Consider the following 25877-nt stretch of genomic DNA (forward strand, 5'->3'; position numbering starts at 1 on the left):
TTTTTAAGTTTTTAAAATATATTTTTCCCTCGGGCAACGCTGGGTACTTCCCGCTAGTCTATCTATCTATATAAAAGGGAAATTTGTGAATGTGTGTCTGTTTTAAATGTTTAGCATACTTCCCGACATGCAACAAACTTTAAATTTGCCATGTGGGTACTTTCCAGACTGTACACCATGCAAAAATTATAAAAATAGACTTGCATTTCTATTGTATTTTTTGGGGGGGGTCGCAATAATGCATATATTTTGCACGGCAAGTGAGCTGTGACGTCACATCTGTCATGTGACCCGTATGCGGAAGCGTAATGGAGTGTGCCTGCTGATGTCACGCACCCCCCCCAACCCTCCGCGGGTAAAGTGAAATACAAATGTGTTGCAGGTCTAAGGCGTTCTTCGCGCAGCATTGGTTTTTATTTTAGCCGTTTCCTGCCGTACGCACCCTGAAAGTTGTGTGTCTGCAGCAAGCGCGTGTATGTGTACCTATGGACGCGCGCGCGTGTGTGTGTGGGGGGAGCGGTAGTGTAGTGGTTAGCGCGCTGCGCTACGAACCCGGCGACCCGACTTTGATTCCTGCTCAAGGCCACCACCGGTGACGATTCTTTAAACCGATCCTGGGCCTCCCCTAGGTCGACTCAGCCTCAAACGAATAACTGGTGTGGTGTGAACATCGCCACTGGGAGACAAAGGCGGCCGGGCGTGGTGAATCAAAGTCCTGGGCGAAGCCGGGTAGTAATGCTAGTCCATTATATTTGGACAATGTAATAATCTAATTGTACTTCCAATTAGCATGGTTGGCTATGTATGGTGCGAAAGAAGTTCAACATACAAAAATAAATTATTGCTAAAACTTACTTGAAATATGATTGGCTGTTCCCTCTAATGTCGTGGCGCATAATTATGGAAGTTTTATCAACTGACTCAGTTTATCTCAATTCCAAGATTCATATTTTCAGGCCCTGGTATTTATCCCTCATGATAATGAGCAAATTTCCAAACAAAAGTTGTCGTGTCTGTTGATAAATTTTGTTATTAGAATTGCTCTTCAATTTCCCAGTGAGGTGACACAATAATAATTGACATTAAAACACCTGGACACGTGACAGCATTGTGTGGTTGGCTATGCCGGGTCGGTGGAGTGTAAAAAAATCTACGCAGCACAGTGCTCTCCACCTCCTCTCCTCTCCGTTCTTCTCTCTCCCTTTCTCACAACTCCTTAGTTTCTTTCCCAACTTATCCTCTCTTCTCTCCTGTGCTGCAAAAAAACCTCCCTAATTAGCCCTACCAGTTAATCTCGCGAAAAATCTTTCAGCAGACTACTTGTCTTGCTTTTCTTCCCTCTAGATGGAATAGAATGCATCCCAGATCTTTTACCGCTTCTTCCTTTCTCTCTTTAATTGAATGCTTCTAAATTTGCTAGGCATTCTGGTCTGGGAATCCTTCAAATGAATATTCCAAATTTCTAAAAAAAGCTAGACAATCTCAAAATTTAATTTGACAAACTCTGCCCAGACATTGTTGCTGAAACTTGTCTCTCACGTAAAAAACACACACATTGACACACTTGGTATAGATAACTTCAACTCCTTACGACTTTAAAAGGCGGTGGCATCCTGACCTAGGTCTGAAGTGACATCGCATGTTTCTTACTCCAATACTCCAATCCACCATGGACCAGAACCATTTTGAAGCCTTCTTACTGGAAATAAACCTCCTCGACAAATGACATTTCATCCTCATGAGCTGATATCGACTGTGGAAAAAAACATAGCTCTGAGTCACTAGAACTCCTCTTGAGCTCCATCTCAGCCCTTCCTGAGGGGGACTGATTAATACTGCCGACTTCAAACTGGAACTGACCGAGACAATTCCCCGATGGAAGCCTGAACGCTCAATGACGAATTCAATCTTTCCCAACTCATCTGCTCACTGACGCGGCCCAACATGAAAAATCCAGATCGCAATTCAATTCTCGATGTCATTATGTCAAATGTTCCCGAAAAGTTTTTTTTTAAGTGGCTGTCCTGGGAAATCAACTTAGCAATCATTCTATCATATTTGGTACCAGACAAGTAAAGCGACATACATTCTCATATACAATCATCTTCAAACGTTCCTTGAAGTGTTTCAATAATCAGGCTTTTGCCCACGATATTGCCAATTCCAATGTATCTATTGTCTGTGAAATCCCCACCTGAGACACCACATAGATTTGCTTTAGAAAGACCATTCTCACCATATGTGACAAACACACTGCATTGAAAAAGTTCAAAATTAAGGGAAACCAGGCTCTGGAAATCTCCCAACTTATCCGCATCAAAAACACAGCTCCCTAATAAACTAATTTGCACTCAAACTGGACCAATTACAGAGTATTAAGGAACTGCTGTACCAAGCTAATTCGGCAGACTGAACACCGGTATTTCCAGGACACTCTTAGATTTACAAGATGATTCCAAACTTTTCGGGAAAGTCACGAAGACCCTTGAAGGTAAAATGTCTGACTGGGGTACAGCCAAGGCTCTTGCAAAGTGGCAGTTGTCTAATTGATCAAACTCCAATTCTGAAATGGGTTTAACGCACACTTTGTATCTGCAGGCCATTTATTTGGTAGAATCCCCGGTCCGATTGTACCCGTTTTGACCCTCAAATTGACCTTTTACCCCACCCCCCCCCACTAAAAATAAATTTAAATTCCTACCAATGTCAGGCCTTGAAGTCTTAACCATGCTCTCCTCCAATAAAAAAAAAGTTATTCTGGTGATGGTGCCGATGGCCTTACCATCTTTGCCCTACACCGTGCGGCAAACCTCATTGGAAAACCCCTTCGTACACCCGCTGCTACGGATTACCCAAATAACTACTGCCTCATCTCAATCCTCTCTCCTCCCATTAGACACTATTGTCTCAAACCGAGTCACTAACGCTAAACTATAACCCCCAAGTGAAAATGCTGAAAAACTCAATGCTCGAATGAGCATTGAGGTGGTGCTCATCTCCGATTCACAGCCCTGAACTCGTAGTAGAAATTCCCCAAAAAGCTCACCCTAACCCCGAAAGTCTTAAACTTAACCTCTAACCATGAGCCCTATCCATATCCCCTAAACAAGTTGCATGACTTCATATGTCATCAAGTTAAATTTAAAGAAGGAAGAATTGGGAAGGACGGCAAATAGGGTAAGCACTATTCAAGACACTGTGCCTTTGTGGACACATATCTGGTCTATGATTGGATACAAATCTACAGGGACAGTCATAAACCGTTATAAATAACCAAACATTATAGTAACGTGATTTCTATTTAAGTGCTATATGAGTTATCATTATGAACATGTTATTATTACGATTGTACATACACAAATGTAAAGTGATTTTGTTTGATTTCTAAACAGCATGTATATATTACTAGCGGGAAGTACCCGGCGTTGCCCAGGAGAAAAATATATTTATAAACTACTAAAAACTTAAAAACATAATATATACAAATGAAAAAAAACTTTGATCATTACCTCATTAATAAAAATGAAATCCAACGCGCGGTGGAAAAAAAACTTACGCTCGCGGGCCAAGATTCCTATCTATAAATCGTGCAAAGGATTCGAAGGATGTAGATTTATTTAGAATCGGCCTATTCCCGTTTAATCAATACCACAAACGCTCACCAGATATCGATTCTCGCCAGTCCTGTATGCGGGTATGACGTCACACACTTCATGGTCATTCCCCCCCCCCCCAAATACAAAAGTCTATTTTTATACGTTTTACATTGTGTACAGTATGGGAGCTAGCCACATAGCAAATTAAAAGTTTGTAACCTAGTATATTATATACATTATTTCCCCCCCCCAGCCGCGCATGTGCGGGATACACGGCCTACGAGGGTTTGGGGGGGGGGGGGGTGACGTCAGCAGGCACACTGCGTGACGCTGCCGCATGCGGGTGACATGACAGAGATGTGACGTCACCACTCACTTGCGTGCAAAATGTATCCATTATTCCCCCCTGCCCCTCAAATACAAGTACATTTTTATACTTTTTGCATTGTGTACAGTCTGGAAGCTACCCACATGCCAAATTTCACGTTTGTTGCATATCGGGAAGTATGCTAAACATTTCGAACAGACACACATAATCACAGATTTCCCTTTTACTGGTAGGAACGAAGTGGACCAGACCACCAATAGATTAATGTGTCCGTCCGTCCGTCCGTCAAGATGGCCGCCCGCTCCCCCTGCGATCTGTGAACTAAACAAGATGGCCGTCGCTTCCGGCGCCTCACGGCGAAACTTTAAACTTCACTTCAAATTTACTTTACTGAAACGCAGCACGTTTTTTTAACACAGAGACAAGATACATTTATTAACACAGAGACGAGATACATTTAATCGCCTTATTTGTGCACGAAAAGCACGGCGCGAGGCCTAGTGCGGCAGGCTTCGCGAGGCCTAGTGCGGCAGGCTTTGCGAGGCCTACTGCAGAAAAGGCATCGCGAGGCCTACTGCAGAGAAGGCTTCGTGAGGCCTACTGCAGGGAAGGCTTCGCGAGACCTACTGCAGAGGCTTCGCGAGGCCTAGTGCAGAAGGCTTCGCTAAGTCTACTGCAGAAAAGGCTTCGCGAGGCCTAGTGCGGCAGGCTTCACGAGGCCTAGTGCGGGAGGCTTCGCGAGGCCCAGTGCAGAAGGTCGTGGTCAATTAATCTCAGATGTGATCGTTTGGAAATGAAAGACTACGAGTCTTTAAATCTCACAGCGTTTATTGTCAAAACAAACACTTTTAATTAACGTTACACTAGAATACAGTAATTTTTTCTTTAACTCCTCTATACCCGGTCGATATCCCTGTACCGGTACTAAGTATTATTCCTACCATCCCACCCCGCAGGGTCCTGTTATATATATAGAAAATGAATATAATACGTGAGTTAATGTTACGTGAACTCGGCCACTTTTTTAGTCCAGCTACTGTCGAGACCCTTATCCACGCATTCATCATATCCTGACTGCTGCAGCGCTCTGCTCTACGCCCTCTCAAAATCCCCCATCTTTAAACTCCAGATGATACTCAATTACGTTTTTAGTTTACCAGGTAAGGCCCACTGAGCTATACCCTACAACTCTTTTTCAGAAGTGACCTGGCCACAATAACATCCCTACGAAATGGATTATCACGTGCAAACCGTATAGCAGCACAAATACTCAAAACGCGTGATGTTGATTCTAAATGTGGTGGTGGAAAAAAACCAGGAGGACCCGGAGAAAAATCCATTCAGTGACCACGAGGAGAGTAAGCATACAAACTCCACATATACATGCGTCAAGGTCATGATCAAACCCACGAACTCCTGTATACCAGGCAAAGTAGTTAACATCTCGCCACCATCGGGGGAATCTTTAACGTCCACTGTGAAGCAGTCAGCGAGTATTATTACAATGGTTAATACACCCACATTATTAACCAGGGAGGCCGATGGAATCGAACCGTGAACCTCTACAACAAGCGGCGAACGTGCAAACCTGGGCCATGGTAGACCACGAGGAGAGTTCGCATACGAACTCCACATATACCGCAGGCGTCAGAGTTTGAACCCACGTACTACCCACGTACTACCCTCTAACACGATTTACCCATTTTTGTACCGTGAAAATGTAGTTTTCAGGTCCATAAGGCGCACAGCCGTTTCAATACGAGCAACAATAAAACAAATTTGTGTCTATCCATTTGCGTTTCTCCCTTACGATGGGACTTTGCACGACGAACGTTGAGATTTATAAGGGGGCACGGCGTGACCAATAAGGTCTGAATTGGTCTGCAATACGAGGGTGTAGAGAGGGGGTTCTCTCGAAAGCTCTCTCTCTATTCTCCCTCTCTCGTGATGGAGAGATTTCTAACCCTAGATTTGAAGCTTTCGTGACTGCAAGGATTCATATTCTTAGGTTTTTTTCGGTAAAGTCACGTGGGTAAAAAATTAAAATTACTTGATGCAGCAGTCGTGCTGTGACGGTTCCACCTGAAGACGGAAGCTTGTGTTGCCTCCGAAACGTCGTGATTTTTATTTTATTATTTTGAAATTTTTACCTACGTGACTTTACCGAAAAAAAATCTAAGAATATAGACTTCTAACCTCCCCGGGCACTCGACAGAACGGCGGCGATCAACGCTGTTCGACAGCGAACCTCCTCCGCTCCGACGTCGAACCCCAAGAATCGCGAGGCCCGTGGCGCGTTCTCCCCTCGTCAGCCCCCTTCCTCCTCTGCCTCTGCCCTTGCCCCTTGTCGCGTGCGCTCGCAACGACGGTAACATTTGCCGCTGCTTCGGTGGTCCCGTGTGTGTGTGTGTGCGCGCGTTAACAAAACGAATGAAAATTCGCGACGAGTTTGGTTTCTTACCCGCACGCAGCCTAGTCCAGCGCGACTGGGCCCACGCTTCACATGGGTCAGAGGTCACATTGAGTTCCGGATACAGTATTCGTAAAACATGTTTTTTTTACTATTTTAGTTTTACTAACGGAGAGAGCGTACCTTACTTTTATTTCCACACTAAAACGCTAATAGAGGATAAGTAATTTTTATTTTTGCCGTAAACTAAAAATAAATGTTATTGCGCGGTCAGGTTAAACTTGCGGTGGGGGCGATCGCCGGGGCATTGCACGCGTGACGTCACCGCAGTGGGACCACGTGACTGCCGGGCGCACGCCCACGTGCGAACGGTACGTATCTTTGAAAAAAAATGCGTACCGTACCAGTACGGTAACATTTCGTACCGGAAGAAGAAAAAAACAGCCTCTAAAGGGGTCGTCCATAAACGACGTCACGTGATTTCGGCCGATTTTTTAACCCCCCTTGTCACACGGCGTCACAAAAAGTCAGACCCCCCCCCTCAAATATGACGTCACAAAGCTCTGCCCCCCCCCAAACCATATTTACATTTTGAAAATAAAACATGCTTCAAATAACTTAAACTATTGTCATTGTAGTGCGTATTTAATGTGGCGCTGCACTCTGATGTTGTAGGAGAAAACATGTATTAAAAAGGAGGCGTTGGAAAGCTGAAATTTAGCATAAAATTCACTTGAAAATATTCAACGTCTAACTAAAACTGCAGATGTTCAGAATATTTTATTGAAATTCTCTTATAATTATAAAATATTAAAAGTAATTATAACTAAAAAAAATACTTGAAACTTTGTAGTAGAACGAAGCAAAATGGAGAGTACAATTATAACAATCACATATTCATTCCACAGAATGAAAAGCCCAAGTAGAATCATAAAAAGAAAAATGTTTAATAACAATCATTAACATTTTTTACAAAATTTATGCTTCTCAATTCTCCCATGGAGAAGCATTCTCCCATGGAGAAGCAAATACTCCTTCATGCAATAAATAAAGGTGACCTTAGTAAATCTAAGTAATCAAATAATTAATAATGAAAATTAAACAAAATTAGTGTTGTTATAGCAATTCTATTTAATGAAGCAGAACGTGTTGTTTATATTTATTTAAAGTTGCGCATTTTGATGTGACGTCACATTTCTCAAACCCCCCCCCTCCCCCCCTCGTCACAAATGTCTGACCCCCCTCCCCCCCTAGGTGCGTGACGTCATTTATGGATGGCCCCAAAGTTCTTTACATTTAAAAATTATATCTTCTGTAAATGTTTTATTTTTTTGCTCGAATTTACAAACAAAAATGTAAGTCCAAAATCTCATAATTCCTAATATTAATTAAAAACGCTGAACATTTTCACCCGTTATGAATGGGAAATGGCATATTGGGAAACTGGAATTTCGGCGGCCTGTGGGCGCTTGATTCTAGCTTATGCTGAGGGTTTCTCAGTGCTTAGCGCGTCGCCCCCACTGATGTCCCCCCCCCACCCCGTGTGCAGATACTACTGACTCTTGTATGTAGGGGTTGTTGGCATATATGCCTACCAGCAAACTGGAAAATAATCATTGAGAAATTAAGCCCTGCCTATAGCCTTTTGAAAAGTTCATAAACACCCTATCGTACATATCTTGTACGCACAAAAGAAAGATTTGCAATGTGTTGTAACGTTTCCATGCTAAACATACAATTTCACCTTGGTGCGCATTTGCTTGACAAATGAAAATACACAAGTGTGGTGTGGGATAGTGTGATTAACATACATTTGGAAACCAATGAATCTACATACATCACTTTAAAACACGGCATCCTGTTTATTAAAACGTATGGCATTCCATTCCCAAAATTTACAAAGGCGATAAAAGAAACAAAACTAATGTTTGTGCTGCTTCAGCCATTGCCATTATCTCAATGAAAACATGATTTTAACATTTCAACCATTGCCCAATGAGCCTTATATACAACCTCCCTGTGAAATCTGCCAATCCTTTGCCAATCCACTCCTGGATGAGAGCATTGTGGGAATTAATTTGACCATATTGCACCACACTGGTTTATGGGGGGTTCGTACAATGCCCTCTGCTGCCCAGCAGATTACATGGCACCTTATGACAGACCTTGCATGTATGGTGAGTCACCCATCCCAGAGTCATCCAGGCTCAACCCTGCCGAACTTGTGAGATTTCACGAGATTGGGCACATTCCGGTTGTGTTGGTCACAGGCGTGGCTTTGATGAGGCCCTATTAATTGGTGATTATGTGAAGTCAAAAGCAGTTTGAGGTTGCCTTGTTTAAGTAAATGCTCCTGAAAAACGATTTGAATAATAAAACACGTTCCCTTTTGCAATTAAAGAAATCCTTAGCCACTTATTATTGTGACTTCAGGTAATTGTGTTATCCGGGTTCTTGTTAACCTGAATATGCTGGATGTAATCTCAAGTGAAACGTAGCACCCATTTCAATTTTGTACGATTACTCTCCAACACACTGGTGGTTCTGAAGCAGGAATACATTTGGCACGTTTTATGAATCTGACACTTTTATTAATTGCCTTTATCGGGTGGAGGAGGGTTTACAACACAATTTTACGCGGTGCACCCCCCCCCCCATCTCAATTATGAATAAACGGTGTCATCCACAAATGTGAATGTTGCATTAAATGATTACATGTGGCTCATATTCACACAAAGGCAGTCACACCCTGCATATTGTTATTTCAACATTTCCATGGCAACCAAAGTGAACAGTTTTCACAAACAAATAAAAAAACAAAGACAACTATTGATACAGAAGCAGAGCTCTAGAGAGATCAGGATAGGCAACAATGTAAACCGAACCAATTTTAAAAAATGAATGGGATTCCTTTGGAATAAATACGACCATTAAAGAGTTAATTGTGTTACACAGTAAAACTCATTTAGATTACTGTATATATTGCAACAGAAAAATACAATACTACCGTTTCCCACATTTTAATGACAGTGTTATTGTATTTATAGCAGGAGGCGAAGGTTTTTGTTCGCACGGCCATTTCTTCAAACTCTCTACTAATCCAGAACGAATGGTGAAGGGAAAGTCTTGCCCTTGACGCGTTCTTGCAGAGCCTGCCAGGGTAAGGGAGAGTGGTACACATTGAACTCGACCGTTACACGCGGTTTCCTCTCCCCTGCACGGCCACTCTGGATGTCTTCTGTGTCACATTTAAATATTCTCGGTGGATGTCCTCGGTGTCATGCCTAAGAAATACTGACAATATTTTGGATAAAAATCACGTTTTTTTTTACATATAGGCCTTCGCGACCAATATTATCCATGAGAAGTTTTTGTTTTTGAGTTAGATTGGCTGTGTCAGGTGGTGACGGGTTTAACGACACATTTATATTTGAATGACCTAACTAAAAAAAACCCTCTATTATAATCATGGTTTTGTTTGAGTCAACAAGGCAACGCAAATGCTGTTCATGCTGATGACGAAACCTTTAAAGAGACGGTTAAAAAAACAGTCGGTCTCAATACTGAGTCAATAGACAGTCGTTGCGTAGATGTGAATTACATCATGGCTCATGTCAAACATTTGACAGGGCACCCCCAGTGGCAACTGACCCTGTGGCACGAGGTGACAAAGCAACTGACCTGCTAACAGGAAGCTTGTCAGTGGAGGGCGACGATTGCTTTGCACAATTCTAGAAATTGACAAACGTGGCCCCTGATACCGGTACACAATGGCCTAGCCTTGCCAATGACGTCAGGGGATCTTTAATGGCCACACGCAGTATTAATCGGGGCAGCCGCTGGCTTCGGACTGTGAACCTCTGAAACAAGCAGCTAACTCATCGCCGCTGGGCCATGAACGGGGGGGGGGGGGGGGGGGGGCGCGAACTTAGCAGATCTGCAACGTCACCGATAACCACTGATAACCAATTGTTCGTAGGACACCCCCCAGCTTCCAGGAGTGCGGCTGTGGCCCCTGAATAATATCTTTCTTGCCCAATTACTTGGTAAAGTCAGGTTTTACACAATGAGTGGATCGTTACATACGGTCCCAAAGTGCACCAGCCAAACTATACAATGACCTAATTCTCATTAGCAGTGGCAGAAGTCACAATCGGCTCAGGACTTTGTGATACCATTCGGAAAATTACGGCTTATTTTTACAATATTATGAACAGCAATATCAATCCACTTCTCGGTGAAGGACCCCTCAAGGATGTGGGATGAAATTTGAGTTGCCAAGTAAAGCCCACATACACTATTGCAACCTATTAGATGTCCTGCCATTTACGAACTATGTTGCATTTAAAAAAAAATAATGGATGTCTCGGGGTGTCTTGCATACATGATGTCAGTGAATTACTGTACGTACGTTCCACCACCAATGGGATTATAGGTGTGTGGCACGATGCCAGTATAATAATGATGATGTCCCTTTTATCCAATACTGCGCATATTTTGCTGACCTGCCAAAAATTGGCCGGCTACAAGAATTACACTCTTCTCATGTTTAGTGAGAATAATAAATACAGACTGCCAGTAAGCTTGACCTCTGGTAAAAAACAAATCCCACGCTTCTTGACAGTAGCAATGAGACAAGCCTTGTCATAAATGTTTATACGGACACTTGGAAATACTAAGCGTTAACACAGTCACTTCCCGCACTCTGTGCAAATGAACAAAACACTTATTACAACAATTGCTAGCAAAGTCCCTTCTTTCAGCTGCCAGTGGTACCTACCTCACCAGCGTAGGACACAAGTGGCGATATCTCACACACCACTCCGCCAGAGCCACTGTGAACAAAAACAAACATTTTCAAGTGAATATCAATCTTTGAAGCATTCCACTTCACGCCACTTCTGCAAGAAAAAAGTGTGTCCTTGCTCAAACGGGTGTTGGGAGGTTCTTATCTCCATTGGTGGAAATTCCACATTCCGATTACATATATCAGTATCTTTAACCCTTTTCCATTTCGAGACATCTGCCAGTTGCATGGTGGGTGTCCTGTTCACTGCTGAATCTCAGAACGCGCAAGCAGTTAGCGTTAATTTTCTTTAGAGAGGCATAATGCCGTTGTTTTTAAAGACATGGCACTCACCGCAGAGAACTGTAGTGACACGACCGCACTCTATGATAGCTGGCGCCAAACTGTGCCATACGCGCCTTGTGAGAGCCTCGGTACTGATAAAGTTACGTAATAATTTTCTTCTGGTTTAATTTTGATGATGTACGTGTATGTACGTGTACGAAAGGGTTAATAGGAAATCTGCTTTTGACTCATGCATTTTACAGATGTGGAAATAATGATAGGTAGAGTTAATGCCAGCAGGGATTTTAACTTGCAGCTGTCTGACTATGCTCAGTAAGATTTAGCAGCTGTTGAATAGGTTCTACCATGGCCCAGGTTTGCACGTTCGCTGCTTGTTGTAGAGGTTCACGGTTCGATTCCATCGGCCTCCCTGGTTAATACTGCGGGTGTATTAACCATTGTAATAATACTCGCTGACTGCTTCACAGTGGACGTTAAATATTCCCCGACGGTGGCGAGATATTACCTACTTTGCCTGGTATACAGGAGTTCGTGGGTTTGATCATGACCTTGACGCATGTATATTTTGAGTTTGCATGTTCTCTCTCCCCGTGGTCACGTGGATTTTTCTCCGGGTCCTCCGGTTTTTCCCTCCACATTTAGAATGAACATCATGCGTTTAGAGTATTTAGCGATATAAATTTCCACATGATCAGCTACTTTGGTGAGCTATCATTTGTGGCCAGGTCGCTTCTGAAAAAGAGTTTTATAGTTCAGTGGGCCTTACCTGGTAAAATTAAAATAGCAGTAGTAAAAATAATATAAATACGCACAGTATTCGCTTCCTGTCGTAGAGAGACGACGACTCAGAGGTGCAAAGAACCACAGACAAGCGGGAAGGCAGCTACGCAATGAGCCGGCGCCAAAAACTGCCAAAGCTCTGCAGTCCTCTATTTATTAAGGTGTTATCGGTCAATTAATGAAGGCTTACATCTGGGAGAAAACTACAGCACCGGAGAAAACCCACGTGTGTGTAGGGGAAACACTTTGTCCCATACAGATGGAACAGGTGAAGTCCACATTTTTGCTGTACTGCCTTCTCCCGGCGAGCAAGGTTATGGCACCTGGATGCTCATGAGAAGGGAGTTTCACAACATGACCGTGATCCACCGGCCCTCCCCTCCACAGTGCTGGATTACAGGACACGTCCACAGCCACCACCGCCAGGCTAACAATAATAATAATGATGATGATGTCACGAACCTGCTCACGTGGCCCCCCGCCTTCTCCACCCAGTGTGCGTGCAGGATGTACACGGCCTTCCGCGCCGTACTCGGACAATCCACCTGACCCGGCTTGTCCGCATTCTTCAGCGGCGAGAAGGCGTCCTCACGCAGCACCTCGAACACGGCGAAGTTCCTGTAACAGGGCGTGTACGCACGCTTAAACGCGTCAAGGGCGTGGGCCATCGGACCCAGTCCCACAGGCAGCCAGGACCAGTCAAGGGCCTTGCTCAATCAGAGGCAGGTCACGAGATATCGGAGCCGATTCATGCGTTGCCAGATACATTTCCTGTTGTTCTGAATTTCTGTTGGTGAATGTGTGGTGAGATCTCCGTTACTAGAAATGGAGTAAATCGCCAACGTGTTGTGTTTGGGGCATTTTGTCATTATGTGAATTTGGTACATAGTCAGGACAATATAATTAACCTTTCTAAATGGCGTGTAATGATTTGGCAGTTCATCACCTGAAGTATCTTCTTACTCTAAACATATATACGTATTTGAATCATGCAATTGAAAATCAGTCATTTATCTTTCGTGAAAATTATATACAACGTGAAATCACATTGAGGCTGATGGAACGAAATAAACACAATGCAAATGATAAAAAGAAGAGTTGATAAGTGAATTGTGACCCCCAAATCACAAGAATATCCAATTGCATAGGGAGCAAAATGTTACTTGGCATACTTGCTAAACAACAAGGCGATATCTGTGATAGGAAAAATCCCAAAGGATAGTGACGACACCACAAAATGGCTTCTGATGAATTCCCAATGCTCGACCATTACCCAGATGGCGATTACTGCTGCACTGTGGAGAGTAGCGAGATGTTAAATACCTCGCCTGGTATGCAGGAGATTGTGGGTTTGATCCTGACCCTTTACATTTGCAGTTTGCATGCTCTCCCCGTGGTCGTGTGGATTTTTCTCCACGTGCGTTCAGAGTATCTGGCTGATATGCATTTCCATACAATAAACAACTTCGTTGAGCTATCATCTGTCGCCATTGAGTTTGGTGTAGGAATTTCAACTGCACCAGGGGCCATAACAACGGGCCAGGTGCCGGGCTACAAAGAGGGGGGCAGGGTAAACGAGTGACACCTGGCGAGGTGGCACCGCCTGGCGAGAGTGCCCCTCACTTTGAGAATGGGAATACGTCAAAGATGAACTTCTCCATCTTGATGCCGTTGGGCTTGTCGGGTGCCACGGGTCGACCCTCGTCGTCCACGTAGCCCACCTTCTTGTGCGCTACGTGGTACAGCATCTGCGGCTCGTACTGCCTGGTTGAAACAAAAAATAAAACACGCAAAGGATCCATCGTATAGCCGACGTAGGCCGTCGAGGCAAGTTTAACGCACAGAGGCTTTTGCGATCAACATGATTCGTAATAGATTTTTGGGTGAGAGCGCACATTGATGACATTACACCACCTATATAAAGCCCAAGACTAGAGGACATTTTCAGGCTTCTGGGAATTGCCTGAAGACGCTGGATGGAACCACCAGCAAAACATCGAACCATATTAATGAATGTGTGTGAATTGCTCTCCAACAACACACTCGTGGTGCTGAAGCAGTAATAAATTGGCACATTTGTTTATGTGACAACTTTATTAATTGGCCGTGTTGGGTGGAGGAGGGTTGATGACACACATTTTACTCACGCAATCTGACCGACAAATCAATTATAAATCATGCTGAGGCAAGTTTTGTTCGCGATAACCTATTTAGGCCAGCACGGCACACAAGGGAGTGATGGTGTACAATTCACCACGCCTGACTACCTTTGTCTCCCCAGTGCTGACGCTTATGCATCATATACCAGGTGCTTATTTTAAGGTCCGAGTTGCCCTCAGGGAGACCCAGGACCAATTTAGATTATCTCTACCGATGTAGAGAGAATCTAAATTCTCTGGTTCTTTCGGTAAAGTCACGTAGATAGAAAAAATATTGAATTATTACAGATAGAAAAAATAAGAAATTCTTATAAATTCTTATTTTTTCTATCTACGTGACTTTACCGAAATAACCAGAAAGTATGGATTCCTGCAGTCACAAAAGCTTCAAATCAAGATAGAATCTAAATTGTCGTACGCAGTGGTGAAGGATCCCTGACTAAAGAGGCTCAAGGGACAAACAGACTCAGTGGCTCGAATGACGGAGTGGTGAAGCCTCCCTGAGCAGGGGATCATGGGACCGACTGACCTAGGCACCGGCTGATTGGAGCGGCACTGAAAGACTCTGGGCAGGTGAATGGGAGCGGCTGTGCTTGACGTGCAGACGCGCACACTTACCGCACCACCTCCTGCAGGAAATCGACGCTGAAGTAGTGGTTGCAGATGCTGGCGGCGCTGAACTCCAGGCGGCCGTGGGTGTCCCGCCGTGACGCCAACTCGGACGAGATCTCGCTGTACTCGAGCACGCGATAGTGGTCGCCCACCCGGCACACCACGCCCACGGGCTCTGTGGGGTCCACCTTCTCCACCACCTGCACCACACACGGCCACGCCGTGTCATAGCACAGCATGCTATAACACATGAGTGGTGCTATCCACTCAACACCTCGTGTGTGTTGAGTGGCTAGCACCACAGCTCCTGCCCCCAACGGTCTTTTAAGGCTACATGGTGATGAGTATTCTCATCTTTGTCTTGCGTCTGCTGTGCATGTTCGCTGTGCACGTTGAACCAAAGGGGTGCAACATTTCGTGAGCATCTCTTACTCACGTCAATATTGCCCATCACGCCGACGACGTGGCGCGTGACGCTCATCGCGAGCACACGAGGATTCATCTCACCTCGGCGCCGCAGTCGGCGTTCTTGTGGATACAGAAGCCGAGAAATGCGGGATCCCCGACACGCACCAGCACGTTGTCCACGCAGTAGGTGTGCACGTGGCGCACACCGCGTGCCTGCATGTCGGCCAGCGCGCCCGACGAGCTGAGTGCGCGGTACACGCCGCCGTTACCATCTGCCACGCGCACAGCACGCACACACACATGCACACGCGCACGCAGTGTTCTTCATTGCAAAGCCCACGGGCCACATACCTGTCAACCCCTTATCAGTGCCAACCTCATTACAGATCAATTTAGGCCTTATTGGTCATTACGTGCCCTTATAAATCTCAACGTTCATCCTACAAGGGAGAAACAGAAATAGACAAAAAAATATTTGCCTGTATTGAAACGGCTGTATGCCATATGGACCTGAAAACTCAATTTTCCTGTATAAGAATGCGGGTAACCCGTACGGGTTAACAGCTATGCACTGGCAGCCCCTGATTGGCATTTAGTGTGGCCCCTGATGCGCGGTCCCCCACCAACAAGACGCAAAATGTGAAAACGCTCCTTGCAGGTGGTGTGACAAACCCCACGCTGATGTCTTATCAGCGGAGGTGCCCCCCCACCCTCTGAAAATGTGTGAAGAGCCCTGCACTAGCACGTTCAAATAAATACGCAAGATCCCCACGATAGATCCCCTAGCTGACTGTTGGCTTGGAGGATAGATCATGAGAGATTGTAACCGACGATAATGATGATACAAAGACGACAAAGACCCCCCCCCCTATAGCCTTAACAGGCTATTGGAGTAAGTGCTGTTAGCAAGTAGCACCTATGAATGCTGTCACAGTGCAGCTATGAGGGAGTTGGGTGGCCAACACCACGCCCGGCCCACTTTGTCTCTCCAGTGATGATGTTTTCACACCTCACTGAGTCGACCTAACGGTGGCACATCACTGGTTCAAATATTCGCCACTGTTATTGATCTCCCCAACACAGGACCTCGTGCCACGCCTCATCAAAGCAATCTGAACCCCCCATACGACCCCCCCTGTGACCGCCCCGTGCGACCCCCCCCCCCGTGCAAGCGACCCTTGCGACCCCACCCTGCGACCCCCCCCCCCCCCCCCGTGCGAGCCTCTCACTGGGAGCCATGGCTATGAGCCCCTTGTCCTGCAGGATGATTTTGCCGGAGACGGTGAGCGCCGGCAGCTGCCCTTGCTGGAAGAAGCGCACCGAGTCCGGATCCAGCCCGAACCAGGCATGCTCCCGGAAGAAAGCCTCGGTGGGGACATGTGTGTGGGCACTCGTCACGATGTACCTGGTGCGACACGCGAGCCAACGATACGCAATGCAAATGGGCCTCCACCACCCACCCCCGACCGTCAATAACGCTGCGATTCACAACAGATTAACAACGCTTGGGGCGGGACCTCCTCTCACTAAAAGGAGGAACGATGATGGGATGACAGGCAGGAGAGTGAAAGAAAGGCAGCTTAGAGGATGGCCACTGTGAAAGGTGGAACAATAACATCAATTAGCTCAAGCGCAGCACTGAGATAGGTTTGTGAGGCTGGAAGGGATGATGGCCTTATTGACAGACGCGAGTGGTTTTTGACATGCGTGCTTCTGCATCGCAGCCAGCACACCCACACCGAACGTGATTTTGTCCGCGTACATTAATTTGGCGCATGGCAAATAACCGGCCCAGTGGGTACGTTCATCACCTCTCTTTTGCGAAGCTACTTAAAACTCTCCGACGTGCGTTCGCGTTGTACCTTGCGTTGTTCGGGACGATGTCCAAAGTTTCGCTGCTCAGAAAACCTCTTCAGGAAGAAAGCTACACTGCATGGCCATGAAGCCCTATGCATTGGTACCAACTAAAGCCCTCCGCCGGGACCACTCACACGCACTGTGGAACACCCACCAGGGCACGGGCTTAGCGGTGCCGGCCAGCCTCTGCAGGGCACGAATGCGCTCTGCCTGGAGCTGAAAGAGGGACTTCCCCGAGGGCAGTCCCACCGACACCATGCCCTTGGGGCACGACATGCCGAGACGCGTGCCCTGCCCACCGGCCAGCAGCAGCACCGCCATCCGCCCCTCGGCGATCTGCTCCAGGCCTAGGGCAGCGCACAACAACCCACAGCATCCGCAACTACGCCAAACAAAACGGCAGCAACGACAGTTGTCAATCGCCACCGGGTAGCGGTGGTGTCACACCGTGGCGGGAGCCCTCGTGAACACAACGCGCGTGTATGAAGCAAACCGCGTCCCGCCGTCCGCTTCACGGTGGACATTAAGGTTCCCGCGACGTCATTCGAAAGAGATTAGGCGACGTGTGCCAGTGTCACGGTCCACATTTTAGCAACGACATCCCCGCAAATGACTGACTCGAGGAAAACCACATCGCCCCCTATAGACAGGCTGCACCTGTCTGTGAAACGTAGCACACTTGTTATGATAGTTATGTATGATTACCAAATGTATTATTGTTAATATGTCTGTGCTAAGAGACATTTTGGGCGGGTGGGGGTGCGGGCGGGGCTGGACGCCGTGGGGGGGGGGGGGCACGGGGGGAGCGGGGGTTGGGGCGGGGTGTAAGGTGAAGGGATGGGGTGGGGGCGGGGTGCAGGGTGGTGGGACGGGGCTATACGAGCCGAACCAGCACGGCTCGGCGCTCACCTTGCTTTTCCCACTGGCTGAGCAGGCTGGCGGGGGAGCGCAACATGCTGCCAAATGCGTCCTCCGGCACCGGCTTCACGTCCTCTGGAGCCTCGGACTCCCCCTGTGCAGGGGGCAGGGGTCACCCAGGAACCGCGTGGGGCACGGTACACACACACCGTAACAGTGGGCTCCATGGTGGCGAGATGTTAACTACCTCGCCTGGTACGTAGGAGGTCATGGGTTCGATCTTTACCCTGACGCCTGCTGTGTATATGTAGTTTGCATGTTCTCTCTCTCCCCGTAGTCGCGTGGATTTTCTTCGGGTCCTCCGATTTCCACATTTAGAATCAACATGCGTTTAGAGTATTTGGCTGCTATAAATAATAACGCCACTTCATTGAGCTATCATTTGTGCCCAGGTCACTTCTGAAAAACAACTATATAGCTCAGTGGGCCCTAGCTGGTAAAATAAAAAAAATAGTTTAATAGTTTTAAAACAGGGGTCAAAAAGTCACCATCGCTGCCCGCCTGCAATTGCATACGTGCAGGCAGAACTGTTGTCAATCCACTGCTGGATGACCGCCTTCCCACACAGTGCGAGGCATGGGGCATTGAACCGAAGGATGTACTTCACCGCTCGTGTAATTGTGTGCGTTGGTGAAGGCGGGGAGCACAGACGTGAGAGCATAGAAGTCCAGTACAACAGTGAATGTTGCTGTACTTCCCTCTGCTGCCCGCTTTGTAACCACGTGTGATGGTCGCCCATCCAAGCACTATCATTCGGCTCACCCATGCTTAGCTTCTGAGGTTTTGATGAGATTGGGCGCATTCTCAAAGATTTGGTCGAAGGCCAATTTTGTGTTTATTTCCCCTCTCATTTGTTCTGGAAATCGCCACTGAAATGTGTTGCGTTGAGGACACTTGAGTAATTTGTGCGTTGAAGCGTACATAGGCCCAAGGGACTGGGTCTACTCACAGCCACAGAGGCTCGCATCTCCAAACTGAGACGCATTGCAACATATTTTTTATTTTCACGTTTGCAGCAAGAAGTATGACGTTGACCTCTTGCCTCTGCCATGTCCATCTTAGTTGCAAAGTGACAATGACCGCAATGTAATGGAGATAGCGATAATGATGACAGAGATGATGATGATGATGTGAATGTTGTTGACAATTATAACGTCGACGATGCTTACTATGACTGTGACGATGCACTTAGAGGACGACTAAATGCTTCGGCAAAGAAGAGCGCCTTATAACAACTTCTCATCTCAACCATTCCGATGGCCTGCTGCCATCTAGCTAAGTACGCAGCACTCGCTAGGCATTAGTCTGCTGCGATGATGATGAAGGCATTTATAATCTTGATAATAACGATAAGGAACAATGATAACAACGACTGATGATGACGACGACGATGATGATGATGATACAGTAATGCCAGCTATGCACGATGACAATTTCGGTGATGATATGACGGGTCTCACCTGCCCACGTTGCATCGCCCGGTAGGATCGCCCCACCTCCTCGGGGTCAATGTCCTTCAGCTGGGAGAGCAGAGTGTCGCGCTGACCCTGGGACAGCTGCTCCCAGAAGCGGAACACGTGGCCCTGGCCGGCCGCCTCGTAGCGCGCACGCTGCTCGTCCACGTTCGCCGACATGGCTGTCTCTCTCTGTGGCACGGACACAGAAATCGCCACACCGAGCATTCAGCCCTGGACACCGTGGGGCGCATGAGCGATGTGCACAAGCGATGTGCACGCGGCGATGTGGTCACAGCGGAGGCAGCGTTATGCACGGTCGGCCGTTTTCATCTCCTCAATGGTGATCTTCATGACCATCTCCTCCTTTCGTATGGTGTTTGAAAATAAATCAAGAGACTACAATTGTGTTATTAATGTTGTGAGCCATTCCGCAGCATCCAGAGTGGTTGATGAGTGGTGTCTGCTTGTTCCATCAGAGTACGCTTGGTTGTATTGGGCAGTCACCGGTGACATATCTGATGGTTTGCATCTCAATGTATTCACAATAATGATGACAGTGACAAAGATGACAATAACGGATGATGATAGAGTTCATGACCATGCCACCACACCAGATATTACCCCTCTATTTAAGGAACGAAACAGGAGAACTTCTCCATAAATCTGGCTGTCGCCTGATGATGCTATTTGTGATTACTAGCAAAACGTCGTACTCATATTGTAAATGTTGTGGCTTGGCTCTCCGACACACAGGTGTGCTGTACAACTGATTGGCATGTTCTGTTTACATGACAAACCTTATTAATTAGCTGTGTCTGGTGGTGGTGGGTTTAACGACACATTCATATATTTACGCGATCTAACCCAACAAAAACCCGTGTTATGAAGTTCAGGATGCCATACTCTTTGGTTCTTTCGGTAAAGTCACGTAAGTATAAAATAAAATAGATCACGTTTCGGGCACAACACAAGCGTCCGTCACCTACGTGACTTTACCGAAAGAACCAAAGAGTATGGATTCCTGCAGTCACAAAAGCTTCAAATTCAAGAAAGTTCTGGATGGTTTAATAGTTTATTGGATCCAGGGCTTAGATCTAAAAATTAGTCTGAAATGTAAATCTTTTGACTTGTCTTGATTTCATCCCTTGGGGACACTACTGATGGGTTGGTACAGGCTGGCAGCCCATTAATGGCTGCTTCCAACTGTATGTCTGCCTATCTAGTCTGCTTGTGCAGAAAGAGTAGCAATTGACGATCTTCTAGCCTAACCACGTATGGGAGTGCGATTCCCCATTTCAGATCATCTTCTATAGACCAGTGGTCCGCACAACCTTTCTGGACCATTGGATCACCGTCAACCCTAAACTAAATTTTGCGGTACAATATTTGGTGTTTTGTGACCGTAACTCGTTTCTACAACAGTTCCACGGACAACTTCCTACAGCCTTGTGGCCCGATGGGTTGGAAATCGATGTTCTAGACTCTCTGCTTCTTGTTTGAAGTCATCGAGCCATATGTTTCTTCAGATGTCCTCTAGTCCTTGGACTCCACCGTTGTTGACATACAGGGCGATGTTCTGAAATCTCTCTTTGTCCACCCTGCGCGCGGGACGTAACATAATGAGTCGTCCCCTTCGGATGACGTCTACGATGTCCCTTTCTATTCTGAGCTCATGTTGAATCCTCCCTTGACATTATTCAATAATCTGACTGTAATCCTTCATCTTGCCTTAGCATTAAATCTAACGTTAGCCTACAAGCTCAACCCTAAACTTTAACCTGACCTCGACCTCCAGGTGCCATGCAATGAGGTCACAGCAGATTTAACCAGGATACGAAGACATGTTGTGACAAAAATAACCCACCCTGGCACAATGTGGTCAGAATACAGTACCGTACCGCCACTTCACACGTCGTCTTCATCGCTGGGGCACCTCAAACGCGTAGGCACAACATGCCATGGCTTGCCAACGTGTTACAAAGCTGGATCCTTGGTTTTTTTTATTACCCAACTTCCTGAAATTTGCGTTTCTTTTGAAAATTGTAATGGGCTCAGTTTTAATGTGGTTCGAATTAACGGAGGAGTAGTGCCACAGGGTGGGAGGCAGAGAGAGAGAGAAGGGAAGTGTTTAATGGCGAGGATGGGTGATAGAGAATGGCAGTGTTTAATTATGAGGATGATAATTATAAGAATGGGTGATTTAGAGAGAATGTATTATTGATGATATACATAATAATTAGTATGATGCTTGTTTAACATGTAGGCTTGCTTACCCAGGAATGGCCCACGGAGTCTCATGACTCGATTCTAGGGAGGTGCTGCCAAATATTCACAGAAGGGTGGCCGACTATTGTTCGTGCATAATCCCAATTGAGTACATTTTGCAGGTAATTTTGTTGAAATTTGCCTTATTCGATGATGATGATGTACGGTAGCTCAAGTTTAATTGTGTTTATCTTGTTTAACAAGGCGAGAATTCACGAAAGGAGTGAGGGGAGTGGCAGTGTTTAGTGATGACGATGAAGGGAGCTTGTTGGCCGATGACGCCGTGAGACAGGTCGCCAGGGAGTGGGAGTGCCCTGCAGGCAGAGAGGGGGGGGGGGGTCCTGCTGTGTCTGTGATGAAGGCAGAAAGAGAGAGGGGGGGGGGGGCGTGCTGTGTCTGTGATGAAGGCAGAGAGAGGGGGGGGTCCTGCTGTGTCTGTGATGAAGGCAAAAAGAGAGAGGGGGGGGGGGTCCTGCTGTGTCTGTGATGAAGGCAGAGGGGGGGGGGGGGGCTCTGCTGTGTCTGTGATGAAGGCAGAGGGGGGGGGGGGGGGGCTCTGCTGTGTCTGTGATGAAGGCAGTGAGAGGGGGGGGCGTGCTGTGTCTGTGATGAAGGCAAAGAGAGGGGGGGGGGGGGCTCTGCTGTGTCTGTGATGAAGGCAGAGAGAGGGGGGGCCCTGCCATGTCTGTGATGAAGGCAGAGAGAGAGAGGGGGGGGGGGCTCTGCTGTGTCTGTGATGAAGGCAGGGGGGGGGTCCCTGCTGTGTCTGTGATGAAGGCAGAGAGAGGGGGGGGGGCCCTGCTGTGTCTGTGATGAAGGCAGAGAGAGGGGGGGCCCTGCTGTGTCTGTGATGAAGGCAGAGAGAGAGAGGGGGGGGGGCTGCTGTGTCTGTGATGAAGGCAGAGAGAGGGGGGGGCCTGCTGTGTCTGTGATGAAGGCAGTGAGAGGAGGGGGGGGGCCCTTGCTGTGTCTGTGATGAAGGCAGAGAGAGGGGGGGGGCTGCTGTGTCTGTGATGAAGGCAGAGAGAGAGAGAGGGGGGGGCTGCTGTGTCTGTGATGAAGGCAGAGAGGGGGGGGGGGGCCCTGCTGTGTCTGTGATGAAGGCAGTGAGAGGAGGGGGGGCCCTTGCTGTGTCTGTGATGAAGGCAGAGAGGGGGGGGGCCTGCTGTGTCTGTGATGAAGGCAGAGAGGGGGGGGGCTGCTGTGTCTGTGATGAAGGCAGAGACGGGGGGGGGGGCTGCTGTGTCTGTGATGAGGGCAGTGAGAGGGGGGGGCTCTGCTGTGTCTGTGATGAAGGCAGAGGGGGGGGGGATGTGGCGACTGGGAACTTCACTGACGTGGCAGAAACGCGATTCTTAGGGTTCACACTGAACATAGCTAATTGTAAATATGTGGGGGTGGGGGGGGATACCTCATGGGGTAACATTGTATAGGGTGGTCCAGATGTATTGTGATCCGCCAACCCCCCCCCCCCCCATTTAATTGTCTAAAACATATAGTTTTAAACCAACGTTTATTTAAAACAGAATTGAATATGGAAAGGAATATTTTTTTTGTCAGGGGTCAATTAACTGGGGGTCACAAGACATCGGGACAATAGTATACAGTACTTGTATAACAATTAGATACATAAATGGGTCTCGGACAACACAATAGCATCTGTGCAAGCACCGTGCATAACGGGGTCTTATAGGCTCCTGCGGGGAATTACATCGCAGAGAGCAGTGGTGGCTAAATCCATTGTCGTCCTATGTTGTAAGCGTCTATGCTCCCCGGGTGCCCTCACCAACCCGCACTGACCAGCGCGGTGAAGTATGGTCAAAACTACCGAAACGGCGCGTTGAGTAGGGTGTCATCCAGCAGTAGTTTTGAGATCGAGCTGCGTGTAAGTGTAAACAAGTTCACGGCGCTCACACAAGCTTCAGTATATTCCTGGTTCTTTCGGTAAAGTCACGTAGAATGGAAATAATATAACAATTAACTTCTCAAGAAAACATTTCTTGCTGTGGTTTTCCCACCTGATGATGATTGCTTGTGTTGCAAACGAAACGTCCTAAGAATTTTATTGTTTAATTTTTATTATTTTATTGTTTCCCTTCTACGTGACTTTACCGAAAGAACCAAGAATATGATCCCTGCAGTCACGACAGCTTCATCTTTAAATCGAAATTTAAGCGTCAGTATCTTATACCCGCAAGAGCAGTCCCCCGAGCAGCGGGTCCAGCTCTGGGAAAAACCGGCTCCCGCCATGGGAATGTGGAATTTCCACCACTGCAGGCGAAGCTCCGCCAGTGGAGATGAGAGCTCACCCCAAGGCTCGTTTAAGCACACATCCACCACTGTCACACCCGACCACCACCACCATCACCAAATAGAGTAATAAACATTATAATTCAGACTTGTATTGCGCCCTTACTCAAGGGATCAAATCTGCGAGTTGTACACGAGATTCGCAAGAGAACACATTGACCATAGAAACCTTATGTTATAAACACTCAACAAGCACCATCACACATCACCATCACTCATACATCGGCCATCACACAGCAACCAACATCACTATCACACGTGATTACTACCACCATCGAACATCAACCAACTTCACACATCACTACTACCACGACTAGCACGCATGAACCACCACCAACCACTTCACACATCAACCATCATCACACATCAACCACCACCACAACACATCACTACCGCCACCAACACCACCACACATCAACCACCACCAACCACCACTATCACACATCAACCACCATCATTATTACATATATCAATCAACATCACTATCACACATGAACCACCACCACACATCACCACCACCATCACCCACCTCCTGACTCAATGAACAACGCAGCGACGCTCTTCAAGTGTCGCTTCGACACCCGGGGATGGATCGCCGGTCTTTTCGCTCGCCGTGGTTTCGTGGAGCGTGCAATGACTCAGGGGGAACGAATGACTCGGTAGTGAACACCTCATACACAAACACACCCACCCACCCACATATGCATACACACAGACACACACACGCTGCGGGAAAAACTTAGTAACTTACACTCAGCGCGTCTCGCCCAAAGGTGACACGTGTGGGCCGACACCGCCCACTGCCAAAGTGCTGGCCCCAAAGGTTGAATCAATTGCCAAGTGCGTGACGCTGGGCTTGGGCTGAGCCAGTGTTGGCAACTCCTTAAAAGCGTTGTGCAAATTCGCATAGTCAATAGACGTCGTTAAATGAACATTCTACAAAGCATGTACAGACCTACACAAGCACGGGAGTATTAATACCAACATGCACTGTCGTTAATTCGACACAGGTCCTGCACGACGATAATCACGTTGTCTAGATCAGTGGTTCTTAACCTTTACTGCAGCCTTGCACCCCTTTTGTTCTCAATCGTAATTTGTTTTAAATAATGTTAATAAACACATGGGTTTGATGAAACAAAGTAGTTGTACTTACGTGCCCGTGCTTAATCTGTTTCGATGATTTACATTCTAAAAACAATCTGGCCACGTCTCGCACCCCCAGAAAGGGCATCTCGCACCCCCTGGAGGTGCGTGCATCCCAGGTTAAGAACCACTGCTCTATATGTAAAACACATCGATACCACTGTGCATGTGACCTTAAAAGATAAAATATATATAATTGGTGACGTTCCGTGCGCTGGCCCTTCTTCATAGCAGATAAATGAAGGTCATTTCCTTCGTATTTTTACTTTGTAAGGCCAGTGTTGTTGATACATCTGTGAAGGTATTTGTGTTATTTGTGCTTATGCACAACTGCCAACGCAGCAGTAATTTGGATTCAAGTCAAATTTACAGAATGGACATCAAGAAGGGAAAAACTAAATCAACATTGCACCACACATAGAGGGATCATGGCATTTTAAATCCACGAGCGTTTAGTATCTACAAGTGAGCTCTGCAATGTCAAGGAGACCTTCACATCCGGGATCGTGACCGAGCGTATATTTTCGTGGCCGGAAAAT

The 25877-nt window shown here is 46.8% G+C and overlaps 2 protein-coding genes across 7 annotated transcripts in view; both read right to left on the reverse strand.

Annotated features, from left to right (window-relative positions):
- Window positions 1–6529, reverse strand: part of LOC144719561 (RNA-binding protein 20-like) — a 33329-nt gene extending 26800 nt beyond the window's left edge. For 2 of the 6 annotated variants that reach the window (XM_078595601.1, XM_078595607.1), the window contains exon 1: window positions 6386–6528. The gene's annotated coding sequence lies outside the window, so the exon portion shown is untranslated. Of the gene's footprint in view, window positions 1–6385 lie in introns of all 6 variants that reach the window. The other 4 variants (XM_078595604.1, XM_078595602.1, XM_078595606.1 and 1 more) reach the window with 2 other exon arrangements.
- Window positions 6530–8176: 1647 nt separating this feature from the next.
- On the reverse strand, window positions 8177–24928 carry LOC144719562 (UDP-N-acetylhexosamine pyrophosphorylase-like protein 1). Its single transcript, XM_078595610.1, has 11 exons — window positions 24722–24928; window positions 19621–19806; window positions 18152–18254; window positions 17397–17589; window positions 16615–16790; window positions 15485–15657; window positions 14984–15177; window positions 13830–13970; window positions 12669–12824; window positions 11115–11169; window positions 8177–9486 (listed from the first exon to the last, which is right to left on the reverse strand). Exons 2-11 carry the CDS (start codon window positions 19792–19794, stop codon window positions 9430–9432), a joined length of 1422 nt encoding a protein of 473 aa, XP_078451736.1. The 5' UTR covers window positions 19795–19806; window positions 24722–24928; the 3' UTR covers window positions 8177–9429.
- Window positions 24929–25877: the final 949 nt, after the last annotated feature.

This window comes from Lampetra planeri, chromosome 6 (genome assembly GCF_965212315.1).
Source record: "Lampetra planeri chromosome 6, kcLamPlan1.2.h2, whole genome shotgun sequence".
Classification (NCBI taxonomy): Eukaryota; Metazoa; Chordata; class Hyperoartia; order Petromyzontiformes; family Petromyzontidae; genus Lampetra; species Lampetra planeri.